The 13318-nt window shown below is 35.0% G+C and overlaps 1 protein-coding gene across 1 annotated transcript in view; it reads left to right on the top strand.

The window, feature by feature from the left end:
• The window catches only part of LOC120415336 (dystonin), a 175352-nt gene that overhangs the window by 154289 nt on the left and 7745 nt on the right, over positions 1 to 13318 (top strand). The window contains exons 28-30 of the mRNA XM_052706987.1: positions 1619 to 1779; positions 7533 to 7687; positions 12274 to 12573. Coding sequence (XP_052562947.1) covers positions 1619 to 1779; positions 7533 to 7687; positions 12274 to 12573 — 616 coding nt within the window. The remainder of the gene's footprint in view (positions 1 to 1618; positions 1780 to 7532; positions 7688 to 12273; positions 12574 to 13318) is intronic.

Raw genomic sequence — 13318 nt, 5'->3', positions numbered from 1 at the left:
TGAACATTCAAAATTATTTCGTGATGTCTCTTGTTAGTCACATTGACTTGTCAAACTGACAGCGCTTCATTTTGATAGGTATTTTTTTAAATTTATTACACTTCAAAGATTTTGTAATACTTTAAAATAAAAGTTATGCAGTTGCTAATAAAAAGTATACACCTAAATTTTTAAAAGTTATTAAGAATAACTTTTTTTAAATTTAGGTTGATGCTTCCCGGTTTCCAAATGAACTTATTGTCAAACTGACAGCGCGTCATTTTGACAGGTCTCATCAATGATCCGAGGGGTACGACACTAATTAAATTTATAAAAGTTTAAAAAGTTTTGCTAAAAATGACAAATTTTGAGGGATAAATTTCGAACGTTCGCCACCGTGGGAGTTATTCTGTCAGCGCTGCTTATCTACTAACCAACTTTCTAACACGGAAATACACGGTATTTTAAACGCTTTTATCTTTAGTTTGTAACTCACCCGTAGTTTTTGCGCTTTAGTTGGCATCACTTTTATTTGTATGTTTTGTTTTTCTTCCTAGGAATGTATCGTAGTTTAGTTTTTCCATTGTTTTACTTTAGTTTTGCTACAATTTGAGTCAAATATTTTGCACCCAGTGTTCGTCCCAAAATCATTTTTTTTTTTAGTTTTTGCTTGTGTGATTTTTTTATTGTGCCCTCCCGCTCCCCTCAAAATGACACCAAAATTGGAAGAAGATTATCGAAACCACTATCACACCATCATAGATAGGGAAAAAAATATGAAATTTTGCATTTCATCCATTTTAGAAAAAAAAACGCAAAAAAGAATCTCTCATTGCTTCAGTTTGCCTACAGACTCTCACAAAGCTCTTGAATAAATCAAAACATTAAATTTGTTGCAAGATTTAGACAAACTTCAACAAGTTTGATGCCTAAATTGAAACACACACACCATTTAAAAACGATTCGTTACTCATGATTAAGTTTGTAGTTTTATGGTTTGATTCTGTTGATATTAGTTTTTAAGTATTGTTTGATATTTGGATTGGAAATAGTCGTTTTTTGTGCAAAACAATATTTAACACGTCAAAAAATGACTATTTCATCAAAAACCGTATATTTTACTAGTTTGTAGTGTTGTATTTTTATAATAACTTGTTTTGGCTTTTTGAATTGGTTTATTTATTGTGTTATGTATTTCTTTTTCTTTACATCTAAACCGTTCCTCACCAACCTTGTGTACATCCCTTCCTGAAATATCCTGTGGACGCTCCGACACTTAAACACACTCAAAAACACACACTGTCAACACACTATCGTAAATCGTGTATCTCAACATTGGTGACGGTTTACCCAAAAAAAATATCCTGACCATCCGACAACCCAATCCGGATTATGTCCTTTAATTTCTACAATTTTATTTGAATACGCACATTCCTTTGCACAACCCCCAAAACAACCTTCAACGATGACCCAACCTCGACCTTGAAAAAAAAAACGACTGATTAAACCCCTCCCCCCTTTTTGTACTATGAAAACACAACAACAACCCTCCCCCCATGCCCCGCCACCCCCTTTCTCTAACTCCGCCGCTTCTGTGACTTTCGAAAAAAACTCCGCGTGTTTGTGTGACGAAACTCAGCCAAGGGACGCACCAACATCGAGCTCCGCGAGCAGTTCATACTGGCGGACGGCGTGTCGCAATCGATGGCCGCGTTCAAGTCCCGCAAGTCCATCTCGACGCAGGGCTCGGGATCGACCCAGGCGGGCTCGCCCATCCCGACCCAGGGCCCGATCGTCAAGGTAAATATTATTCGCTGTTTCCCGAGAGATGAGAAGAGCTAGTACAGAAAAACATACATTCCCCATAAAAAAGCTTCAGGTGTCGTTTGCTCTCAAAAAAACAAAACTTCAACAAACAATATTCAAACGTAATCCTACGTCAAACAACTGCTTCAAACCCGATTGAGAGCAAATGACACCAGAAGCCACACCCCCTCGTCTTTGGTAGCATGCTCTGCTACTTTAAGCTCCTCCCCCTTCAGCACCACCACCACCACCACCAACACAAAACCACATCCTCCGTTACCGAACAGCTCAAGAACTCAAACCGAAGTTACCCGAACGTTAAAAAAACTCTCACTCTCTTTGTCTCCTACTCTCTCTCTCTCACTCTAGTGTGTACCTTTAGTTTTCTCTCTCTCTCTTGTGTTGCCGTTCTCTGTGTGTAGTTGTATCTGCACCACCACAAATAACTCCTCCCCCCTCTCGTTGTCGTCGTTGTCGCAAATTGCACTGAATCTTGGATGGTGAAAAGTCTCTCTTCTTTGAATCTTCACGGGTGGGGAAAAAGAAGTGTTTTTAGTGTACATAAAACATATCGGATATTTTCTAAAGAGACAGTCTAGATTGTTTCTTGGATGGTTTATTTTTTATTTAATTTTCCTGGAAATATTTTCTCTTTTTCTGTAATACTCACTTTTCTATCCAACTTCTGTTCACTGAATCACAAATTGAAAAATATTGTTTTACTAGGTGTGTACATGGTAGAAATCTTAAAATAGATAATGGTGAAAGACTACAAGTGTTCTTAAAAAGAAAAGATTGTTATTATGGTTTTGTTTTGTCTATGAAATATGTATTTATTCTTCATAAATATTTTGAATAAAGTATATAAAATCTAAATAATGTCCAGACTCGATTATGCGATTGTACTCATAGAAAAAAATTCTTGAAAAACATGTTCCTATTCTGGCGCTTTTAGTATAAAAAATGAGTGCCTATACAGCAATTCCCCACGAAAACAGCATGGAAAAAAAAACAAAAGCGCTCGGATCGGGTTAAAAAAAAATTCTGGGGGTTCCCTGGCCGAAATAATTAGACCCGTATTTTTTTGTTTGGCCATTAGGGTGACCTACGCCGTGTTAGGGTGGTCTGAAAAATGGCCATTTTCGTCGATTTACGCAAAAACCACTTTTTTCGAAAAATCATAACTCCTCGCCATTTTAACCGATTTCAATTGTCTTATACGCAAATGAAAGGTTATAAGTTGGTCTTTCAAAGAAAAATAGTAAGAAGTTTCAAAAATCTAGCCTAACATATGAAAAGGGCGTATGAAACATTAAAATGCCGTTTTGACGGCGTCTGGACCAAAAAGCCTATGTCTGGAAATATTTTTATCGAATTCCCCGGACATTTTTACATAATATACTAAAAAATGGGAGGAGTTCAGTAACAGGATTCCAATATATGATTTTTTGAAAATAAAATCCGTGTTTTTTTGACGCGCCGCGCGCAAAAACCGGAGAATGACGAAATTGGCAAAAAATCTACTTTTTTCACTAAAACTGCGATAACTTCAAAATTCAGCGATGACCTATACATGTCTGGGTACCAAAAGATGATCCGAGGACTTTTGTTTTTTCCATGCTGTTTTCGTGGGGAATTGCTGTATAATTACCTTGAAATTCATAATCCAAGATGGCGGTCATAATGGCGGTGATTAAATATTATGAAAAACATATGGTACTTTACCAGACAAACAAGCATACACAATTGACTAATATGGTATCGCTGAGCTCGAATTTGATTGTAAAAAATATGAAAATAAGAAATTCAAAGTACTCTGAAGAATTTTTTAAACCTTCGGATAATGGAGTCTGGATTGTATTAAAAAAGATAATAAACAATTTTAAATTTTCTTTACGGCCTTTTTGAGATAATGATGTATAAATTATTGAAAACCCATACGAAATTTAAGCAAATTTATTTTATGGCCTTTTTTAATTGTTGATTTCGCAATTGGCATGCGTCTTCGGTAATGTTGCCAGTATTTGTTAGGACTATTGAGAAAAAAAAGTTTTTATGGACTTTTTATCATCATCCGTATTTTTGATTTTCGAAATTTTTGGATGTGTTTTAGGAACAATCTTTTGTACCAAACAGGGACCGATAGAATTTTTTTGACGCATAGTTTTATATTTTGAAGAAATAGTTTTTTTTTCGAATTTCCAGCAAAGAAAACTTTTTTTAAATCATTTTTTGATGTAAAATCATATTTGCAAATTGCAATCGAAAGAACCGTAAAGCGAGGTAGAATTGAAAGGGCTTAAATTTATTTTTTGAGTATTTTTCAATTGGTAAGGTTTGTCTTAAGATTAATATTTTTAAAACGTACACCGGGGTAGGCCACACAAATTTATTTAAAAAAAATGGGAAAAAGTTTTTTCAACAGTGAATATTCTTATTTTGAATTCCGGGGTGACTATTAATCCGAATTCAAAAAGAAAACCCATGATTCTGATTAAAAAAAATTCTAAATTCTTCAAATTTAAATTTAAAATATCGACATTTCAAGCCGAATTCGAAGCACGAAGTTCCATATTTTGCTTCTGCAAAAGTTTTTAAATTTTATACAAAATCTGTTCTATTGAAAAATGCCAATAAATATGAAAAAGGGTGCGTTAGATTATGATATAAGATTAGGCTTGTAGAAATGTTATTTAAAGTTGTTGTCCCCCCCCCTTCCCTCCTTCAAAATTGGCCCAAAAAATCAAGGGGCAAAAAAAATCAAAAAAAACTTAAAAATTTTAATGTAAATTTAAGTGAAATCAGCTGAAATTAATTTAAAATACATTCCCTTGCGTTACAATAATTTTAGCATGTTTGGGTTAATTTAAAAATCCTTGGAATTTTTGAAAAAAAAAAGTTTTATTTCGCTAAAATGTTTGCTTTCGTCAAATCTTACATTTTTTTAAAACTTATGATTGCAAAAGAATTGAACTAGTGTAAAATGCATTTTGAAACACTTTTTCCATGGAAATAATGAAACTATGGCTTGTTATTTAATTTTTTATTTTGCCACTTATTATGAATTATGCTAAAGACACCAACTCGTTCAGAAAATTTCCTTCTCAGGATGCAGGTTTTTTTATATATTATTTTGTGTGAGAGACTTATATGAGCAAACCAATTATGTCAAGTAGCTCATAGGGATCATAGGGAAGCCCCAAACAAAGTTTTTGATAAATAAATAAAAATCATTTCCAGTTTTCGGGGAGGATTGTTCACATGATGTGTGATGTCAGATCCTTTTTCAAGTGTAAATTACGGTTTAAAATGTTAAAGAATGTTTTTTTTTATCAAAAAACTAGAAAGTTTGATCAATAGTATCCGAGATATCGTCTTCGCGTTTTCAAATTTGAATAAAAAATCTGTGAAAATGTGTTTTTAAAATTATCTATGCTTACTTTAAACTTAATAACAACTTCACAAAGATATTTTCGAGAGCAATTTATTTTTTTCTCGTAAACTTGAATTTTTGAATCAAAATCAGCAAACGGTTCAGTTTCGTTAAGGTATGACAAATTTGAGATACCTGAACACTCTTCAATCAAATGAAATTGACTTTTAGTGAATTCTATGACAACTGATAAAGTTGTAAATTGTATGTATAATTGGGTCCTAAAATGATATTATTGTTTACAGCGATAAAGCTTATTTTGCTGAGAACAATGACCCTTTGTACGACCACAAAGAGTTTAAAATGGATTTTTAAATCAATTTTGAAAAATTAACCTCGCGATCCTTCTTGACAGAAGAGTTCCTACTTGACAGCTCGTTCCAAGGGGACCATAGTTGATCCATCGAAAAAATGTTTTCTTTTCATATTTTATTTTGCATTAAAATGAAAAAAAAAGTGATCAGAAATGGTTTTTGATCATGTTTTTACCGTTGTACATAAAAATTTACATAGGGCTTTAGTACCCAATTTCTATGGAATGGTCTTAAGCAACCATGCGCCCCCATGTTTATCTATGGGGGTAGCAAAGCTAAGGAGGTGCGCATGGTTGCTTAACATGATTCCATAGTATTTATAAACAAATTTATAATTTTTAAATGTCGAGTTGCGGTTTCAACGTTGCAAAAGGGTGTTAATTAGAATGTTGACAATTTGGAGGAAATTGATTTAAGGGTTCGGATTCAGAGAGAAAATAACATGTTTTCTAATAGAATTGTGGAAAACAGATAATTTATTACAACTATGTGAACATTACTCAAAATCAAATTCTTATTTTCGACTCACGTTTCTTGCCGATCGGAATTGAATCGAGTTCCAGCAAATATTCCGATTCAAACTTACAACATTAAAAAAAACAACACTTAGTCTCCGCCTGGACGTCGTATCATTCCCATAAGCTTCTAGGCTTGTATTAGACATCAGAATAGAATAGCTCATTCGCAATAAAATGTCCACGCTATGGATCAGTTGTGTGTTTAGTCGTTCCCCAAAATTCCTTAAAACAAAACACTTGACACATTTCCTCAAAAAAAAAAAAAACAATCCATTTCCCTTTCCCCTAACCTAAAAATTTGGCAATTCCTAAATCCTATTCCAAAAAGCTAAAAAAATCAAAAAGGTACGTATCTCCCCCCCTCTCATGAAATTTCAAACCGCATCCATTTTTTTGAAACCCGTGTTTCCCGTGTGTGATCCATGCTCGTCGTTTGTCTTTTGTTTTTTTACGTTATGTTGCGTGTGTTTTCCTCCTTTTTTTAATTTGAAGTTTTTTTTTTGTAAAATTTGCGCCAAAATACTGTCGCAAAGTCCGATTCTCCGTTTGTTTGCATGTCTCTTGTGTTTGTTTTTTTCCTTGCATCGACCAAAATTAAACCAACAACTTGCTATAAAATGTGTTGTCGTTGTACCAACCAGAGTTGTCTTGCTTTCCGTTGTGTGAACCATTGTTTGTGTGGCTGCTCGTGCTCGTCACCATCACAGATTGACTCAATAACAAACAGCAACTTCTCAAATTAAAAGTTAGGTGAAGAAATGGCCGAGGTTCCCGCAAAAGAAAGATCAGGTTGTTAATAAACAGATAAAGCGGGTTCGAGTCCTGGATCGATCGCGATCACGATCGCAAAAGTTAGCGAGCCATAAAAAAACCCAAGAATGGCCATTCCCTGCTCCTCAGTTCCGGCATTCAGTTTATTTCACGAATGCACCCTTGAAAAACCCCGTTCCTCCTCTTTTCCGCAGCCGACGAGCATCTGGCCGAACTGATGCCCATTTTTGAGCAGTTGCGCGCCCAAGGTAACTTGCCCTGTACATATCCGCTGCACGTGACCTCGAGTGGGACCGCGTTCATGCGCGGCACGGGCTCCCGCTCGACCCCACTCAGTCCACATGCGCCACACTGCCATCCGTCGACGCACTGGGTAAGTGTACCGGTTTTCTCCGTTGTCCAATTTCCTCGAAAAGTCGGTTTTCCACCCTGTGCGATGTTTTTTTTTCTCTTATGGTGGTGCGATGTTTTCCCCTACCCCTCTCGAATGTGATCTAAAACGTCGTTCTTGCGTGCAACTTCGGTTTGAGTCCTGACTGTGGTGACATCGAAGACACCCACCTCCCCCTCATCATGTCGTCACACATCTCTCTCATTTTCTCGAATTTTTCGTCGTCGCATGCTATGATTTCAGCGAGCCATAAAATGACACATAATTTCTTTTCTTTTACCCCTAATAAAAAAAACCTTCCAAAATCACAAATTAATTAGGTACGAGAGCGCTCGTCCAAGTCGATATCGATGTCGCGCCCGTCCCGGTCGTCGCTTTCGGCCTCGACGCCGGATTCGCTCAGCGACTGCGAGAGCAGCATCGGAACGCCCGGTCGCTTCCAGACGCCGAGCCGTAAAACTTCAGTGCCAGTTAGGTAAGTCGAACCCCAAAGGGAATTTCTGGGAAGTCTGTGTAAACTGGGATCAGTAAAAGCGAGAAAGGATTGGCTTTTGAAAACGTCTGTCAACTGCGCCAGAGAGAGCTCCATTTTAATTTATTTATTTGTTTATCTCTTTATAAAACAAAATAACAAAACTCAATATTAATGCACAAGTAGAGCAACTAAGAAATAACTAAGAATAATTTCATGAGAATGAAAATCAGCTAACGAAATATTAATCAATATAATCAATAAATATAATCTTCTTATTCAATCTGTTGAGAAATAATTGACAGAAATGATCATTTCGCTTCGTAAGTATTCTTTAATTGACTCCCAACATACTAAAATATTTAATAATATAACATATTTAACTGATTCAATAAATTCGTATTTCAAAAAGTATGCATTCAATACATCCAAATCTTCGTGATGTAAATTTCCCATTCGCATATAATCCGTTTGGGTTTTCATAGAACACTATTTAGTTGGTTTCAGAAACTTACCCTTATCTACTGGGAGCAAAAATCTCTAGCCAATTTGTCCCCTTTTATCATTTTTATGTGTGAGGAATCCATTGGTGACATTCTTACTGATGATAAATGATGGCAAGGGCCCATTTTCCCCCAACTATCCCTTTTCATATGTCTTCTTCAACATCTTCAGTAAAAAAAAAGTTGAGTTTGGAAGGTTGAAAGTTTGGATGGTTGACCTCTTTTTGGAGTAATTTTACTTAAAAAATGTGTAAAAATGTGATATTACTTTTTTTACGCAGAATCTGTCACCTGATGGATCAATCAATATTACCATATTTTTTTCAGTGTTGAACGTGTCATGCCTACATTTTAAAAGAATCTTATTTTATGCAACACAACACGTTTAAGATATTGACGAAAAACACATAAAAAAGGAGGTCAATGGGGCACAAAGGTCTTCTTTCGCCTTTTGCAGTCAATGAGAGTGTCAGCAATCGATTGCTCGTGATTTTTTACATTGAAAATGACACTTTTGAAAGGGAGTTTGGCCAGTTTGGTGGTATCAAGAGATCAATTTTTTGCCAACTTAGCAATGGTCAATGCCAAACGATCGAAAAACAGAAGGTCGAATGAAAAAATATCAACATTATTAGATAAAGTCTTTCAAAATACAAGTACTTTTTTCTCGACCCTTTCCGATTTCAATGAAACTTTGTAGACATGCTTTCTTAGGCATATATAAGCCATTTTTGTGTATATGGAGCCAGTTACACTCGATAGTGATAGTGACATTTGAGAAGGGCGTTAGTGTTTTAAATATTTTTGTTTTTCGTAATTTAAATATTGCTGTTTCTCGAAGCCGTCGTATCAAAAAGTGGTCAAAGACAAAGTAGGAAATTTGACGGGCATTCCGAAAAAATACACTGAAACAAAAAAACACTCCACTTTAATGAGATTTTTTGATTTTTAAGTTTAAAAGTCAAATTTGAAGGTGAGCCCACGATTTTTTTTCGTTCAATTTTTTTGTGAAAATAGCTTAAGATGTTACAAAAAGACTCACGAACAACTGGAGCAACTCAGCTGAAAAAATACAAAAATCATTTACTGAAATTGCTTTTTAAGTGTTCTAAACATCAAAATTTTCAAAAACTCGAGAGTCGATTCTCCAGACAATTTCTCCATATTGACCATTGTCCTAATTTCAATCCTTGTGAAGTTACAGCGGTTTTAAAATTAAAATGTTGAAAAAATAGGTTTTTTGATGGTTTTTGGCAATTTCTATATGACAGACTTGATTTTTCAGTCTCGAAAATATTTTAATCGGAAAGCTCGACCAATTTCCCATAAGTTGGTGTTTGACCACATTTCAATTGTATGTATGGGTTTACAGATATAAGCTAAATACATTGCTCATAACTGAAAACATAATATTTTTTCAGTGTAGTATAGTAACGTGAAGAGTAAATTAGCTTAAATCATCAAAAAACTAGTTATTTTGAAAAGTGGTCAAAGACAAACTTTTGGGAAATTGGACGAGCTTTCCGGTTAAAATATTTTCGAGACTGAAAAATCAAGTCTAACGTATAAAAATTGCCAAAAACCATCAAAAACCCTATTTTTCTTTTTTTAAACCGCTGTAACTTCACAGGGTTTGGACTTAGGACAAAGGTCAATATGGAGACGTTTATATAAAATTGTCTGGAGAATCGACTTTCATGTTCAGTTTTTGAAATTTTTTATGTTTAGAGCACTTTTGAAAAAACAGTTTCAGTACATTTACATGTTTGTATTTTTTTAGGTGAGCTGCTCCATCCTGCATTTTTCGTCTTTTTGTAACATCTTAGGCTATTTTCACAAAAATTTTGAATGAAAAAAAATCGTGGGCTCACCTTCAAATTTTACTTTTAAACTTAAAAATCAAGAAGTCTCGTAAAAGTGGAGTGTTTTTTTTTCTTTCAGTGTATTTTTTTCGTAAATCCCGTCCAATTTCCTACAAGTTTGTCTTTGACCACTTTTTGATACGATAAATTACGAAATACAAAAATATTTAAAACACTCACGCCCTTCTCAAATGTCATTATCGAGTGTAACTGGCTCCATATACACAAAAATGGCTTATATAAGCGTAGGATAACATATCAACAAAGTTTCATTGAAATCGGAGAGAGTCGGGTACAACCGATTCCCTATTTGGCATGGAATTGCTCGTTTTGTTTTTTTTCTGTAATATTTCTCTAACTTTTACCATTTTTTTTTCAGAGAATATCTTGATTATTTCTTTGAGTATGAATATTATTATTTTTGGTTTAATCATTTTAATATGAGTTTTTGTTCTTTGAACCATCAGAAGTTCAATAAAAAATTGATAAAAAATATGTGAATTCAAACATATTTCAATCAATTTTATGTTCTTTTAATAAGTATGTTCATGTTTCCACATTTATGTGAGTTTTTTCATTGTTTAAAACATGAAAAGGACTTTAAATAGTTTAATTTGTTATTTATCTTATTTTATTGAAACATGTTTGTAAATTTCTTCTAAACAATGTTTTTTAATATATTTTCTGTGAGTTTATACAATTTTTTTTTTGTTATTGTTTCAAAATTATTTTTGTGAGTTGTTCCATTCTTTGAAACATATTTGAAGGAATTTAACTATATATTTTTATTCCTGTTTCTGAAATATTCCAAATTTCTAGCTCTTGATCTACACGAGATACACGTTATTTTTGCAAAAATGATCGAAAATGTACTTTTTTGGTGATAACTCAAAAGGTTAGCATTTTAGCGGCCTGCTATGTTCAAGAATGTGGTTTATAACATAAAATTACACATTGTTGCCGAAGAAAACAAAACGTTTTGAGCCTTTATTGAGGAGTTATAACAATTTTTAAGTGGCCTATTTTTAAGTTGCTTTGTTTTCAAAATGGCGCATTTTGGCGCGAACCAAACAAAGCATATAAAGGTACATAGTTCAACTACATTTTCCTTTTGTCTTTCGATGTCTGTTTTTAGATATCTTAATTTGAATTAATGGTAAATGCATTGTTTATGAAAAAAAATCACAGCGAACTTTCTAAAATGACAAAATATTACGGTAAATGATTAATTTCAATGATTTTTTTTTATTTTAGCTTACAAAAGTTTTGTTTTCATTTATCATTTTTGAAATTTTAAACTATTTTTGTAGTTTTATTTTTCACCGAATTCAGTAAAATTTTAACAATATTGCAACTAAGATGTCGGGTCCATTTAAATTTGGCAGTATTACGCTTACAATCGATTTTCAGTAAAATTTGTCCATTTTGACTAATTTTCAACAATTTTTTAACAATTGGTTTGTTTGATATTTAACAGTGGACAAACTAAAAAGTGTCAAACTACCGGGGCTTTAGTGTACTGTCCAATAGGCGTCATACAACGATAACGTAAATTTTTTCGAGAAATTGTGATTTGAAAACTTTTTTGGTGCTCTTCATTTTATCTATAAATTTATTACTTGATTGATTCAGATTCAGAATAAGGCGTTTCCAAAGTCCCATGAAAAATGGAAAAAAATAAAACTTCAACAACTAAGGAATAAAAAACTTGCCTCATCAACACTTTGACAGTAAATTACTGCTTCTAGAAAAAAATAAACATATTCTTTAATAATTCCGTAGTAACAGTTCAATAGGGCGTATATGCGATTGTAAACAAGCAGTGCTTCCTTTTTGCTCAAGTGACAGTTCACGTCAAGTAAGAGGGGGATAGACTGCTTGTTTACAATAGCAGATACGCCCTATTGAACTGTTACTACGGAATTGAGATTGTAAATGAGTTGTTGATAAATTGTACCTGTAAATACTACTACTAAAAGCTGTAATGAAACCATCAAAGCGCTGATGAGTCAAAATTGGATCCCAATTGGTTTTAAAAAAAATATGATTGATACCCACAAATTCAAAATTCCACCATTTTTACTGACCCCACGTTTACCCCACTTACCCCCACCATTTCCACGAACAAAACCAAAACAAAAACCAGTGGCTGTTGCTCACACCCAACTACCCCATCATCTGCGCACCACCACCACCACCACAACCATGCCACGACCACCCACAGATCTCAGATGACGCCGGGCGGATCGCGGGCCAACTCGCGGCCAAGTTCACGACCGGCGAGTCGGGCCGGTTCGAAGCCCCCGTCGCGGCACGGATCAACCCTGTCGCTGGACAGCACCGACGATGCCACGCCGTCGCGAATTCCCACCCGGAGGATAACCAGCACGACGACCCCGCGGCCATCGCGGCTATCCGTTGGATCGACGAGTACGAGTGCGCGGGGAACGACCACGACGACGACCCACACGAATGGCGTTTCTTCGAGGACGGCATCCGGGGCGGCGTCTCCCGCACCAACGAGGTAAGAACGCAAGAGTGTGATTTTAAGAGTTTGGTGGATGATTAAGTTAGAACAAATACTAAGAGCATTTTGAAAACAATTAAACACAGATCGCTTTAACCATAATTAATCGCCTAATTCTAACACACTTTTTAACTCCTAGAAACGGTGGCATGAGTCGTTCATCAAGCATACCAACACTAATCGGACTACCAAATAGCAGGTAAATATCGAAAACAAAAACAAGCACTCATCCCTCTAAGCCATACAAATGTAGTTGAGCTAGTTGAACAAATCAAACCTAAACAAAAAAACCTTAAATCTCTAATACGACTACTCTTAACCAACCAACCCTACTATATTATTTCTGCTAGCCAACGCTCTCGGATACCAGTCAGACAGACGTCGAACGTCTCGAGCACTTCGTCAGCTACGGGGTAATAATTTGTGCAGAAGTGTTCTGCGCCTTACAAAGTTGTTGCTACCTTTTTTTCTCCCGATTTTCACCCAAATTTTGTGTGTATCATTTTTGGTTTGAATTCATTTCAAAGAAATTGTGTTTTTTCCGTTACCCTTTACCCATGGTTTGTGTTTTGTCACCAGAAAAGATCAATACCCATTTAGTTTCGTTTGAAAAAGTTTGGTTTTTCGTTTTGAATTTTTAGCGTTTGTTTTTCATTAGCATTCTTAGCTCCATTATTGCGTCAACCAGTGGAATGAAAGCTTCTTGTTTCAAAAGTACATTACGCAGGTCATGAATAGATAC

The sequence above is a fragment of the Culex pipiens genome, chromosome 2, assembly GCF_016801865.2.
Source record: "Culex pipiens pallens isolate TS chromosome 2, TS_CPP_V2, whole genome shotgun sequence".
NCBI lineage: Eukaryota > Metazoa > Arthropoda > Insecta > Diptera > Culicidae > Culex > Culex pipiens.
This window is presented reverse-complemented; position numbering and strand designations above follow the sequence as displayed.